A 13,781-nucleotide genomic window follows, 5' to 3' on the forward strand; every position below is an offset into this window, starting at 1 on the left:
CTTAATTTTACTGAATGTAAAAATGTCACCACAAAGTATGTAGGCCTACTTGCTCTGGCCTTTGCTCTGCATGAAGAGAAGGCTGAAACATGAGAGCACAGACACGGGTTCATGAGATTTTGCAGGCGAGGAAACACCTCGGCGAGTAGACACATCGCTTCGTTCAAAATCGGATGTGCCGTCCCTCCTGCACTGTGATTGGACAGCTGGGTAAAAAGTGACAGTGACGAGCGCAGCTTTTTTTCCTTCCATTTTTCAACTCTCTGCGACCGGAAAAAAAACGCTCAGTGCGGAACAGACGCTCATCGCCTCGTCGCGCTGCTGCCGTTTTTACCAACTTGGAAAAACGCAGCGCTCCCATTGCAATGAATTGAAAAAAGACACTGGTGTCAGAAAAAAAACGCTTTGGTGGACACGGGCCCTAACCCTTATTACCATGGTTACCAAACAGTTAAGAATGGATTTGAAAGTTAGGAACTTTCTGAAATGTGGCCACTGGTGCCTAAGCCCAACAAAACTTGTTACCATGATGACGAAGATCACCTGACTTTGTTCTTTCCTGCACATCCAAAACTCATGAAATGCACCTTCTGTAAAGGCGTTAAATAACACACAAAAAGATTAAAATGCATTACCCTGACACACAAATGCCTAGCGCGATACCTGAGATTACATTGGAAAAACACAACATGTCAGCTTGCGGTGACGCATCGATCCACCACTGTCCCAGCAATGATGTGTGTCAACTTTTCATAAAAGATTGGTACATCCCAGTAACTATGCCGTGGGTAATTCCTCAGTCTCTATAATGTGTTCAGTGTGTGGTACTGGCATCAATTCATGTAGTGTATGTGTCCCGAAGAATGTTTCTATTCTGTGACTTTATTTTTATTTTCAAGAGCACCATAAAATTCCCTGGATTTACTGCAAGGGAAACTAATTGAGCCTTGCATTCTTTTTGCAAAAAATAAAACATTTATGAATAAAATAAAAACTATTCAAAATATGACAAATATCTGCATAATACGTCATTTTCAGTAATGTACAATCAGGAATAATGTACAAAACAATAATGTAAGATTGCTCATGACATTCTGGAGTGTTTTACCACTAAATTTATAAGTGAGCTATTCCAGCACAAGGTCACGGACAGGACTTAACGGCTGTAAAACCCCTGAACTTTCCGTTACAGCATGCCACAAGTCCATAAGCGTTACTCCACCCTGGTACCCAACCAGGCAATAATATTTGGAACATTGTCCACATCTCTAGCTGTAATCACCACGAGCATTAGCCTCTGGCCAAGAATAGCCGATCAGATAATGTGGATGCAGAGACATTAGCGGAACATTACACACACATTAAACAGCCAGGCATCTCATCAGCGCTCCGTCAACACAGCCAAGGCCAACAAATAGCTCCGGAGATGGCGTGATAGCCTACGGTGGGGATTTTGTTGGCACGCACAACCTTTGGAGTGCCGGTACAAGAGCAAATGTTGCTACCTAAAAATGTTGTTGACAAGCTACAAGCCCAGAGATTAAAAGCAGTCAGGAGGTCAGAGTGATGGTGGGATGACCTTCCATTCTCACTCCAATAAATTCAGGGGAGTCCCTAATTCTTCTGTTGTAGGCTTGAGGACACTGAAGTCCCGTCCTCAGTATTGTTTCTGTGAATTTGCGGATTTTAACAACCCGAGAGGGTTCAAATACTACAATAAGTCACACACAGTGGCTTTTTAAGTCATAATCCTAAGTCTGTTTTAGACTGAATATCTTTAAATTTAACCATTTAGACAAATAATAATTTAATTAAAATAAATATTATTTTTTTAAACAAATAAAAAAAGAATGTGTTGAAAGATTTAAAGCTGCCATTGGCTGATCATTTGTTTCTGGACACACTTAATGAAGACGTGGATTTAGAGAACATGCAGATGGTGATGAGTTGGATTTGTTTAGCACACACTTGACAAACTGATGGATTTCAGGGAACTCAAATGGATGTCAGGAAGAACTTTTAATCACCAGTCGGATTTAAGAAACTTGCACTTAAGGCACAGTTGCCTCACAGTTGATGATGACTTGGCCTTAGGGTGGTTGGCAAACATTTGCATGTGTGGATACCTAGTTGGACCCGAGGAACATACACGTGACAAGCTGAAATAAAAAAAAAAAAAAAAAGCTAGAAGTTTTATTTTGAGAACACACATTTGACATGTTTGACTTGGGGGACACGCGCTTGAAAACCAGCTGTAATTTGGTGAACACACCACACCAATTAAAATGCCATGTAACCCCCTGATGAGGCAAAAATACAAACACTTGTGGCACTCCAACATACGACCGAATCTCGTAAACCTAGAATTGGAGCTTTTTCTCCCCCAAATTACCAGAACCAATCCCCTACAGATTTCCTGTAAATCCTGATCCACATGTTGACTTGTTAGAAGATCAGTGCCAATTCACCAATGTAATCAGATTTTAAGTCATGGTAGTGTGTACTTATATCAACGATAGTGTGTTGATTGTGCTGTGTTACTGGATGTACTGGAAGGACATGGGAACACTGTCAACCTTAATTTACATTAGGAGAGACAGATGAAACACAAGTGTTTAATAGAAACTGCTGTGTATCCCCTCAGGGTTTAATAAACACACAGATGCACAAGCACACACACTCTTGACCTTCCCAACAGTGTATGCGGTGGTGGTGATGGCGCATCGATAAGATGCCTGCCTTTGGTGTGAGAGAGCTGGGTTTAATCCCCCACTGTGACACACCCACCATTGTGTCCCTGAGCAAGACACTTAACCCCTCTGACAGATATAGCAGTTGCAAGTCGCTTTGAATAAAAGCGTCAGCTAAATGAAAAAATATATGTTATGTTGTATTCTATGTGATGTGGTTGAAATTAGCTTGCTCATCTCTTTCTCTCATAGATAGTTGTTTTTTTATGATGCATAATGCAGATCCCTTGAAATAAATGGTAAACGAGTGTCCTTTTATTGCACCTTTCTAGTCTTCTCAAAGCGTTTTGCACTATGTCACATGCACCCATTCGCACACATTCATACACGTATGGCAGAGGCTAAGGCTACTCCGTTTTAGTTTACAAACGGAGAATTAAAACGAATAGGATCTCCGTCCACACCAGCGTTTTAACTGCGTTTTGGAGTTGATCTCCTTCTACATCTAGTGGCCGTTCAGGTACACTGGGCATGAGCATGCCAGTGCAAACATGAAGCAGATGGTCTATTACGTAGTTACAGAAGATTTGGCAAATGAATAAATAAATACAGACGAAGAATCAGACCAGATTTTTTATTTTTTTTTGCATGCACCAATAACGAGCTGGGACTGTTACTGAATGTAACACGGATGTGTGGTGGCGGAAAACAGACTGGGAGTCGTCGCAAAGCAAACGGCGACATGCACAATACAGGTGTAGGCAGATAGGTGATAGGTCATAAGTGTTATTTGCACGGTACAGAATAATTTAATAAAAATACTATGACTAAAACCTGGTCAGTAGCATTGTGTTTCTGCTTTGCATGACTTATAAGACCTAATCAGAGAGCCAATTGTGATCGGCTGCATCATCGTTTCTAAAGTCCTCCGTTTTGGCCCGTCTTCACTAAAACACCCTCTGGAATTTTGAAACGCAAAACGGGGTCGGGCAGCGTTTCCAAACTTCTCCGTTTTAGGTCTTCATTTCATCGTTGTAGTCTGGACGGGAGGTGCAAACGTAGCAAAAGGTCTCCGTTTTAATTCAAAAACGCAGTAGTGTGGATGGTGCCTAAGATGTCAACTGCTCATCAGAGACAGAAATTAACATTTACACACTGATAGAACAGCTATCCCGTGCAATTTGGTGTTCAGGACACTTCAACATGGAGGAGCCTGGGGATCGAACAGCTGATATAACACACACATCTAGCATGGTGGTTAGCACTGTTGCCTCACAGTAAGAAGGTTGTGGGTTCAAGCCCCGGTTTCCCCAGCATGTGGAGTTGTCCAAGGTCCCCTGTGTCTGCATGGGTTTTCTCCAGGTGCTCCGGTTTCCCCCACCGTCAAAAACATGTTTGGTAGGTTCACCAGTCAGTGCCTAGCATGATATATCAATACCAGGCGCTGTTCAGTGGCTGCCTACTGCTCCCTTCAAGGGTTAAATGCAGAGGATGAATTTCGCAACATGTATGTGACAATAAAAGTTCGTTCTAGAGTCTTCCAACAGCCTGCAGGTGTATGACAGTATCTAAGTAATGACCTACTCTTACAGATACAACATTCAAGCTTAGTTTCATGAGCCACATATTTTACTTTCCATCTGCAAATACACTTACCCTTTAAAAAGTCTGTGTGTGTGGCAATAGCCAAACAAGAGTTTATTTTCTGACTGTGTTTTTATTCGCAGGGTGGTGAGAACAGAGATCCATGGGTCAGAAATTCTGGTGTGTCAATTCTGGCAGCTGCTTTTCATGGATGTGAAAAGCAGCCACAGTATGTGACAGTAAGCTGATAGCTGTGTTCACTGTGTTTCTGTAATCTGACAGACAGACTGACACAGCAGGACCGTGTAATTCAGCCATGTCAGTACAAGTCTCCTCCGACCCCGAACACTGACTATCACTCACAAGTCACAAGTTTCATTACATGTGCACTTTCACTCTGCTGCTGATAACCCAACTACCGTGAGAGGGAAGGATGGTGTGGATAGTTGTGTTTCTCCAGATTCCTTCTTTTTATCCACATAAAAAGAAGGAGGATGTGACTGCACATGGTACATATTTCAGAGTGTCAATGTAAGTAAGCAATGTAAGTACCTAATAATCTGCCTTATAATAATAGCTATTACCAAGATAGGGTTTCCTTTAAAGGTTGATTCTTGTCAGGTTGAAGAAGCATCGAAAACAACATCAACATTTTTATAGGAATTGAGGAAGTAGGGTCCCAAAAAAGTATCTATTATGTGAGTAATACTTGTCTTTTATCTAATTAGGTACAAACCCCAAGACTGTTGCAACGTGTCTACAGCTTTCATTCAAGCACTTTCTGTCACGAGTATCGGTATAAGACAAGGAGTAGATATTACTTGTAATGTTAACTGACATTTGAAACAAACTATTGCTGTAACTAACAATTATTTCATTACAGTAAAAAAATCTGCATTATAATGAGTCCATGGTGACATCTTCAAATTGTTTGTTTTGGCTGACCAGCAATCAAAAATCTAGATATTCAATTTACTACAATGTAAGGTAAAGACAAGTATCATAATTCTCTCATTTGAGACACTGCTACCAGATAATGCTTGCCATTTGTCTTGAAGAATAATTGATTATCAAAATACTTGTTGATTCATTTTCTTTTGATTGACTAATCGTTCTAAAACAAACTCCTGCAGTAAATTTCCAGAAATAAATGTCCAAAAACATGTTTTCAGTCTCCAACTCTGTATGCCTCAGCAGCATCCCTTAAGACATCAGTCTTTCAACAGTAACATCCAACGGTACTGTTGTTTCTGTTGTCTCCATGTAATTTGCAAAAATTGCATTTCAACACCCACTTTCTAGTCCTTTCCATCTGTGGTGGCCTAAAGTTTAGAGAAGCCGGTTTAATCCCCAAACTGGCCCGATAAATCTGGATGTGGAAAACGAACATGCAGTGCTTGCCCTTCCTCATTTACCTGAGGTGCACTTGAGCAAGGCCCTTAAACCTCTAACCTCTGGGGTGATGCTCAGTGGCCAGCAGATGTGATTGTGCTGGGCAGCTTCCAGGTGTGTAACTGTGCGAATGTGATCAGGCTCTTCCTGCAAAAGAGAGGTTTCCTCTCAGTGAAGCTCCCCTGACTAAATAAAGGTTTTAGTAACTGACTTTAGTAATTCTTAGTCCCTAGGCATGGCTGGGTTAACGGACTGACAATCTTCCTTTTTTTTCTTTTCAGATTGAGTCAATAATTGATAAAAGCTTTTATTTAGATTTACTACCTAATAGATAAAATTCATGCTAACACAAGGACATTACTAATGGGTGAAGGCTAATAGCTAATGGTAATTGCCAATATGAGCAAGGTGCAATACTGGCTGATGCCGACACACAACAGGCAATACTAACTACGGTTCAATACCAGTATGCATGAGGTGCAGCTAAATAACAAAGGAGCTGGGTCATTGCTAGAGACCAATTCTTAGCATAAAGCTGTAGTCGCTGAGTTGGTAAATATTGTGGTTTAATGAGACCCCTGACCGCAGACCGACCCTCACCCTGATGACTACTTTCTACTCTGAATCGAAGGGAGGAGAGCAAGACTCAAGGTTAGAGTTTACATTTTGCTCAGCAGTCTTCCTCCTCTAACATTAGGGACTGGCGTATGTGTGTGTGTGTGTGTTCTGGATAGTGTCTGTGATCCCAGGTGGGCTATAGGGAAGGAGCAGAACAACAAAAAAGGGATGAAGCGCTGGGGAAGAAGAGAGGGAAGACACTTTCCCTTTCATCTCTCTTTCATCCTTCTTTTTCATGCGGAGGAGAGAGAGAGGGAGAGAGAGTGAGCGTGCTCCACTCTTCCTTCTCTCTCTCTTTTCTGTGTCCCACTCTCAGACGGCTTTTGATGCCTTTCAAGTCAGCCAACTGTGCTCTCTGGCTGCCAGGCACTAACAGAAAGGTCTGTGTGTGTGTGTGGTGTGGGGTTTGGCATGGCGCCTAATTACTTTTAAGTCACAGACAGGTAGGCGGAAGGTGTATGCGTGTGTCTTTGTCTGAAAAATAAAAGCTTTGAACTAATTTGTCCTCTACCACCTCGGTCCCTGGTTTTATGAGTGTGCTGCCCACAACCTCCAAAGGCTTTTCTGGCATTTTGCCACAATTACAAAGAAACGCTCTACTGTACGTCTCTGGCCAGATTCAAACTGTGGACAGAGCACCACCAATGCATTGGCATGGAATAGTATGTACTTTTATATTGTGATAGATACATTTTGCGATATAATATATTTTCAGGAACATTGTAACTGGGTAAAATAACTAGACAGGAATGTCTGTTTCTGGCTAATCTAGAAGATGAATTACCTTACAAATCTAATATTGCCATTGAGGATGAAACGGTTACTGGTTTAATGATATGGTAGAATTCAGTCAGTATTACCATTACAAATTTGAATTATCATTAACGGCGTATTTGATTACAGCGCTGACTCATGGTAAATACTGTCCAGCATCAACCAAAGGTAGCAACAGTATCCCAGACACATGCGCAACATGCAATGTGGATTTTTTTTTGGGTCAATGAAAATTTTTGGTTTTTAAAGAACTGCTGGGAAAACCCTGAATCGCTGCGAAAGGGTGCAACACTTGAGTCTTGCCACCACCCACTACTTTACAGTGAATGCTGGGTAAGATAACTTTCAGTTAAATGCATGATATGAGGACTGTGGAATAAGGGAGCATGTCATGGTTTGTCTGTCTAACTTGCTAACGCCTTGTAAACTGAAGCTCTCAGTGCTGCCTCTTCTTGTATAAACACTACATGTTGTTCTGTTGCTGTATACGTCATGTGTTTGCTGACTCTATTTGCTCATTGCACATGACAGCATGTTATGTTGTATAGTCACCCAACCAACATATCTTGTTCATTAAAATCGTTGTTGAATTGGTTGCAGAAGTGTTTCAACAGGAGAAACACTGCAGACAAGACTACAAGACTCCTCTATTGTTATGTATTTATGTAAATTGTGCATAGGGTCATACTTTATAACTTTTTAATACACATTTGATAGGGTTTTCATATGTTTACATAATATTTTCGCTGTTATTTTGTGCAGGCAAACAAGGGGGGCTATGTACAGTTTTCTAACAACCCAGCTGTATTCTAACATTAACATTACTATCCTTATTAGCCAGGCTCCTTACATGGTTGCTAAATCATTATATCAAAAATCAATATATGGCGGTCAGTGCTGTCATTGTGGCGGGCCGCACACAAATAAGCCTTAAATACATTATAAGCCTTTAAATACATTATTCTGTTACTCCACCTGGACACCTTGGATTGTGTTTGATCGTCTCACCAGCACCTTGGACAAAACACCTGCACCAACACAGCCCCCTGCTGTAAAACCACCAAGGTTTCTGGAATGAAGCACAGTATCGTATGGGACGTCCCGAGTTAAGACGTTAAAACTGGGAAGCACCCTCCCAGTTGAAGTGTCCTAGAGCAATACCAACATCACATTATTATTTACAATGGCTTTACATGTTACCACTGTTTTCTCTCTCTGTCGTTCTGTCTGTTGAGGAGGAGAAGTGGGAGAAGTTACAGGACAAGTCTGGACATGATGCTACCTTCTGACCCTCCCCTTGTTACCAAATGACTTCCCCTGTTACGTCTGTCCCTCCTTCCTCCTCTCATTTTAAGTGGAAACCACAGACTTGCTCTGGAGGTTTCCATGACATACAATACTAATTAGGAATCATTTTGCTTTGGCTTTTTTCATGTCATGATCATGTCTGGAGGGCAGAACTGAAAGGTAAGAGTGAAATGTGTGTGTGTGTGTGTGTGTGTGTGTGTGTGTGTGTGTGTGTGTGTGTGGGTGGGTGTGTGTGTAGAAGACAGAAATACACAAAAGTAAAACACTATTAAATCTCCACTTTGATATTAAACCAGAATCATCCGATAGACTCATAATAAATCTCATATAATAGATTTTTTATGACATGACATTAAATGACAGTTATGTTTGATTTCTATGTGACCAACTGATGCACCTTTGGTTTGGTTTAACATACAAAACATATTGCAGCACTTTACAATGCACTGATGTGTTTTGACATTTCATTTGTAACACGTTGTTATATTTATCAACTAAAGCGTTTAGAGATTTTGGTGACAGAGGGTGGAACGCCCACACCAAACAAGAACTAAAGATCCCGCTCATTACAAGAAACAACAGGATTTAAAGGGAATCTAAATATTTATGAAGTACTAACACTTAATGTTTTGTGGTTACAGCTTCACAAATTTGGATTTGCTTGCTTTTCTGTTTGCTATAACTGAATGCCCCTTTCTGTTTTGTTTTTGTTGTTGGTAAAAACGATCTGTTAACTTGCAATGGTTGTCAATCATTGATATTGACAATTTATGGTGAAAATGATCAATTCATTTAGTGAAACTAAAGAAATAATGAATAAAAAAATAAGCAGCAGATGTTTGATTTGTTTCGCTCAGATTTGTCATGATGTGAGCAGTGATGAGGACTAAAAGACTTATTCTTCTGTTACAAAAGCTTGTTAAAGGTTTAATATTCCTGTGTGTGTGTGTTTGTATGTGCAGAACGTCCGACACAATCACGGGAATGTATACGTACGTGTGTGTATATATAATGATCCCACTGTCGCCCTCTCTGTGTCTCCCACACCTCCCTTTCTCATTAGTGGTGACGCCTGAGTGGATTAACCACGTGCGTGAAAGCGCACACACACACACACACACACACACACACACACACAAACGAAAGCAGAGCCCATCAAAGCGAATCCGTCCGCCCGGGTTTAGGAAAGACAAACTGTCATAAAACACGGATTTGTCCTCAATGCAAACCAGAAGCCTTTTTCTGGCAGGAGACGTGTGTGTGTGTGTGTGTGTGTGTGTGTGTGTGTGTGTGTGTGTGTGTTAGAGTGATCTGCTTATCGTATCTCAGATGAAACTAATCAATTTAGTAACTCAATAGGATAACAAAAACAAAACAGGACCAGAGGGAAGAAAGGAAGGGTGAAAAAGGAGAAATATATTGACGAGTCAATCTACTTAATTAGGAAAATAAAATACAATCACACACTTCTGCTAAATGACAAGATAACTCCTCTTTTGATCTGCTACATCTCTCAGACAGATGGTAAGAAGGAACTAAGAGCTTAGAGCAGAACCAGATGGATGAAAATGTAAAGAGAAGAGAAAGTGAGAAGGAGAGACAGCAGACACTGAGTAGAGGATGAGAGAGTGGTCCAACTTCCCAAACAGAGAAAACAGTGAGTGTAGACCTGGCAACAGTAGGCCAGCAACGCCGGACGCACTCCCAGATCTCTTCTCACAGCCCCGGAAAACATTGTCTAAAGCAATAACAGTGTTATAATAAAAAGGATGCTCTTCACTGTACTTATGGCTACAACATATAAAGCACATAGGACAGCAGTGAAGAAGTCTTAAAGGGCATTATGGATATTCTTTTACAATGTTATAAACATGTGTACTGAAAATAAAATAGTATATCATGTATATAAGAATAAAAAGGTAAAAACCTCCCTTGGTTATTACAGGCTTGCCATACATATAGTAAGATAATGGAAGTAAATACAAGCCCTCTTGCTTTCCATTGCTTAGCTGGTCTTAGTACAGTGGCAACAGGCTAAACAAGGTAGCTCAGATGTCATTTTCTCTAGCCACATCCCTCAGCCTCCTGGGGGTAATCTATGTAATCTTTCAGGGGTTTTCTGGGTTAGCCCTGAAGTATCCTCCCAGTTGGGCACACCGAGCATTCCTCGAAAGGAAAGTCACTAGACGCCCAAACAACATCAACATTCAGAGCAAAGGAGTGGTGAATATACTCTGAGATCCTCCTAGATGTCTGAGCTCCTCACTTTGTCTGAGGGTGAGTTCTGGCACCGTGTAAAGGAGACCCATTTTATCCAGGTTTTTTTTTGGTCTCTAGTCTAGTCTAGAGCGCTCACTATATGTGAGGTAAATCAGCGTCAGAAGATGTGTCAGAAATGTGTCAGTTAGCCATTTTGATGTGTCGTTGAGTAGTTCACACATAACGACTGGTGACTGGTTCACACACACTGACTGATGAAGCCAACAGAACAACATCATCAGAAATAAGGTGAAAAGGCACATTTCTGCTTAAGCCCAAAATAACAAGAACGCACTCATTGTTGATAATAACACACTGCTGACAAGTTGGCATCTCATATTCCTGCAGTGCCTCCCACAAGATACAACAAGTTCTAAGTCCTCTCCTGGGCAACAAAACACATGCTGACTGGATGGGCATCATGACGTCGCCATTATTTTAGCAAGGGTAAAGAGCATAGTCAATGAAAGCTGCTGGAAGCAAAGGTCCTATTAGAGTTCATCTTGGTATATTCCCTGGGGAGGTTAAAGACTGTGACAATAATCTGGTGTCTCCTTTAAAAAATTAGGACTCACAACCCCACCTGACAGTCCACAGGCACTGTTCCCAACTGCATTTTGTTTTACGTTTTAGTACAATTTGCTGAAGGCAAGGCCAGCTGGGATTTGGTGACGGCCATCAAATTAAGACTTTGCTTGTACAGCAAGAAAAACAGTACAAGACAACATTGTGGGAAAAACAATCAACCAAGCTAAACATTTAGAAACACAGAAACATCATCTGCAAAAACAAATTTATTGTTTGATTTCATCTTTTGGCACTGACTGGAATCCAGACCATGCTGATTCTGCAGACCACGATCCAATGGCAGTCAAAGTGGTATGTACAAATAACAGATGAGGCAGAGCACTATGCCATGAGGGAAAATAGGGATGGATTACAGCAGTGTGACAGACAGTGAACAGATATCAGTGTCTGGGCTCTGGTCAGGATTTAGTGGCAAGCTGGGAGCAATGCTGCAGATGTACTATTGGAGTGATATATTTTGACACGGGTCGTTTGGAAACGTGACAAGGTGAAGCACAACCACTGACAAAGTCTGTGCTGGAGAGCATTCAGCTCCAAATAAAGACACAAAGAAGGGAAGGAGACACGATGACAGTGTTTCCAACACATAGACTTCACTTGGACGGGCGGAAGTTCGGGAAGACTCCTGAATGGCAGGTCCATTCCAGGCCAAACCAGCAGGTGGTCAAAGAGTTTAATTTTTTAATTTCTAATGTCTTCCTTTATGATCTGTGACCAGGCTGGCCACGAAAAAATGGCGAAAAAAAAGAAAGAGGAAAAAAAATAAGAATGGAACCAGAAAAAAAAACTACTGGTACTGTTTTCATGACATGTGTACAGTTGTTAGTGTACATGTTGTTAGTTCGCAGTATACTGTGACTTAAGTGTTCCAGCTCAGGCTTGCCTCTTCTGGTCTCGTTCAGTGTAGTGGTGACTTGCTTATGCAAACTGAGGAGAAAGGTTTCATCCTAAAGTTTCTTGAAGGTCTTCAGCATAATCTGATTCTCTTTGTACCACATATACACTATTAGTATTAAAATAACTGCAAAAAGTCCTGTCTCATAGTCCTGGGCTGAATTTAAATCCCAGTACATCCCTGACAGGCGCTGACGTGTTTGCAGCAGAGGTGTACATTAGGTGTGTGAGTGTTGGGAAAAGAGAACTAAAGGGAAGGGGAGCAGATTTAGTGAGTGAGTAAAGACTAAAATAAAGTGGAGATTAAAGTACTTAGTAAGTAGAGGAGTTCCATGATGAGGAGGATTGGAGGAGTTTGTGCGCCTACCTTTCTTGACTTTCTTAGATGGCTGTTTCTTCTTGATGAACTTGGTCGCCTCATGTGGAAGTTCCTGCTCTTCCCCGTCACCAGCAACCTCTGCAATGGGCTCAACACCTCCTAAGTGACAGGTAGAGGGAACACATCAGCCAAATGATATATATATGCAACATCTGAATAAGTACAACTATTTTTTAGAAAATGCTTCAAATTTATAGTGAATGTTTTTCATTCCCTGTCCCAATTTCAGGATAACAGTTATGAGATTTGAACTATCTTACTAATCTGCATATTTTCATGATATACAGTCCCCTGCAAAAGTACTGGAAAGGTAAGGGAAATTCCTTTGTTTTTGTTGTTCACTGAAGACATTTGGGTTTAAGATCAAAAGATGAGCATGAGACAAGAGTTCAGAATTTCAGCTCTCATTTCCTGGTATTCACATCTAGATGTGTTAAACAACTTAGGACATACCAATGTTTGTATTAGACCACAGCATTCTTAGGTAAGCAAAAGTAATGGAAACAAATAATCTTAATATTAGGTGGCATAACTCATGCTTGCAATAACAGCCTCAAGCCTGCGACCCATCGACATCACCAAACTGTTGCATTCTTCATTTGTGATGCTATTCCAGGCTTTTACCGCAGCTTCTTTCAGTTCTTGTTTGTTTCGGGGTGTTTCTCCCTTCAGTCTCCTCTTAAGGAGGTGAAATGCATTTCTCCGTAAATTGACAGACAAAATGTTTCTGTCCTCTTCTGAATTCATTCTGCTGCTACCATCATCAGTTCCATCATCAATAAATATTAGTGAGCCTGTTCCAGAAGCAGCCGTGCACGCCCAAGCCATGACATTACCTCCACCATGCTTCACAGATGAGCTTGTATGCTTCGGATCATAAGCAGTTCCTTTTTTTCTCCACACTCTGGCCTTTCCATCACTTTGCTAGAGATTAATCTTGATCTCATCAGTCCATAAGATTGTGTTCCAGAACTTTTGCGGCTGTGATTTCCCGATCCGGCCTTCGTTGCTGATGTCACTTCCTGAAGTTTTGGGGGTTTTCTTCACAGCTCTCACCATATTTCTGTCATCAACTACTGTTGTTTTCCTTGACCGACCTGTTGGACGTCTGTTGCTCAGTACACCAGTAGTTTTTCTTTTTCAGGACATTCCAAATTGTTGTGCTTGCTCTGCCCAATGTTTGTCCAATGGCTCTGCTCGATTTTCCTTCTTTTCTCAGCTTGACAGTGGCTTGCTTTTCTCCCATAGACAGCTCTCTGGTCTTCATGTTGGTTTATCCTCTTTAACAGGAAATG

At 41.1% G+C, this 13,781-nt stretch overlaps 1 protein-coding gene across 1 annotated transcript in view; it reads right to left on the bottom strand.

Annotated features, from left to right (window-relative positions):
- LOC123968365 (protein PTHB1-like) overlaps nt 1-13,781 on the bottom strand; it is an 86,172-nt gene that overhangs the window by 54,239 nt on the left and 18,152 nt on the right. Inside the window, exon 3 of the mRNA XM_046045085.1 lies at nt 12,475-12,585. Within this exon, the coding sequence (XP_045901041.1) occupies nt 12,475-12,585 (111 nt within the window). The remainder of the gene's footprint in view (nt 1-12,474; nt 12,586-13,781) is intronic.

Source organism: Micropterus dolomieu, linkage group LG03 (genome assembly GCF_021292245.1).
Source record: "Micropterus dolomieu isolate WLL.071019.BEF.003 ecotype Adirondacks linkage group LG03, ASM2129224v1, whole genome shotgun sequence".
Lineage (NCBI taxonomy): Eukaryota > Metazoa > Chordata > Actinopteri > Centrarchiformes > Centrarchidae > Micropterus > Micropterus dolomieu.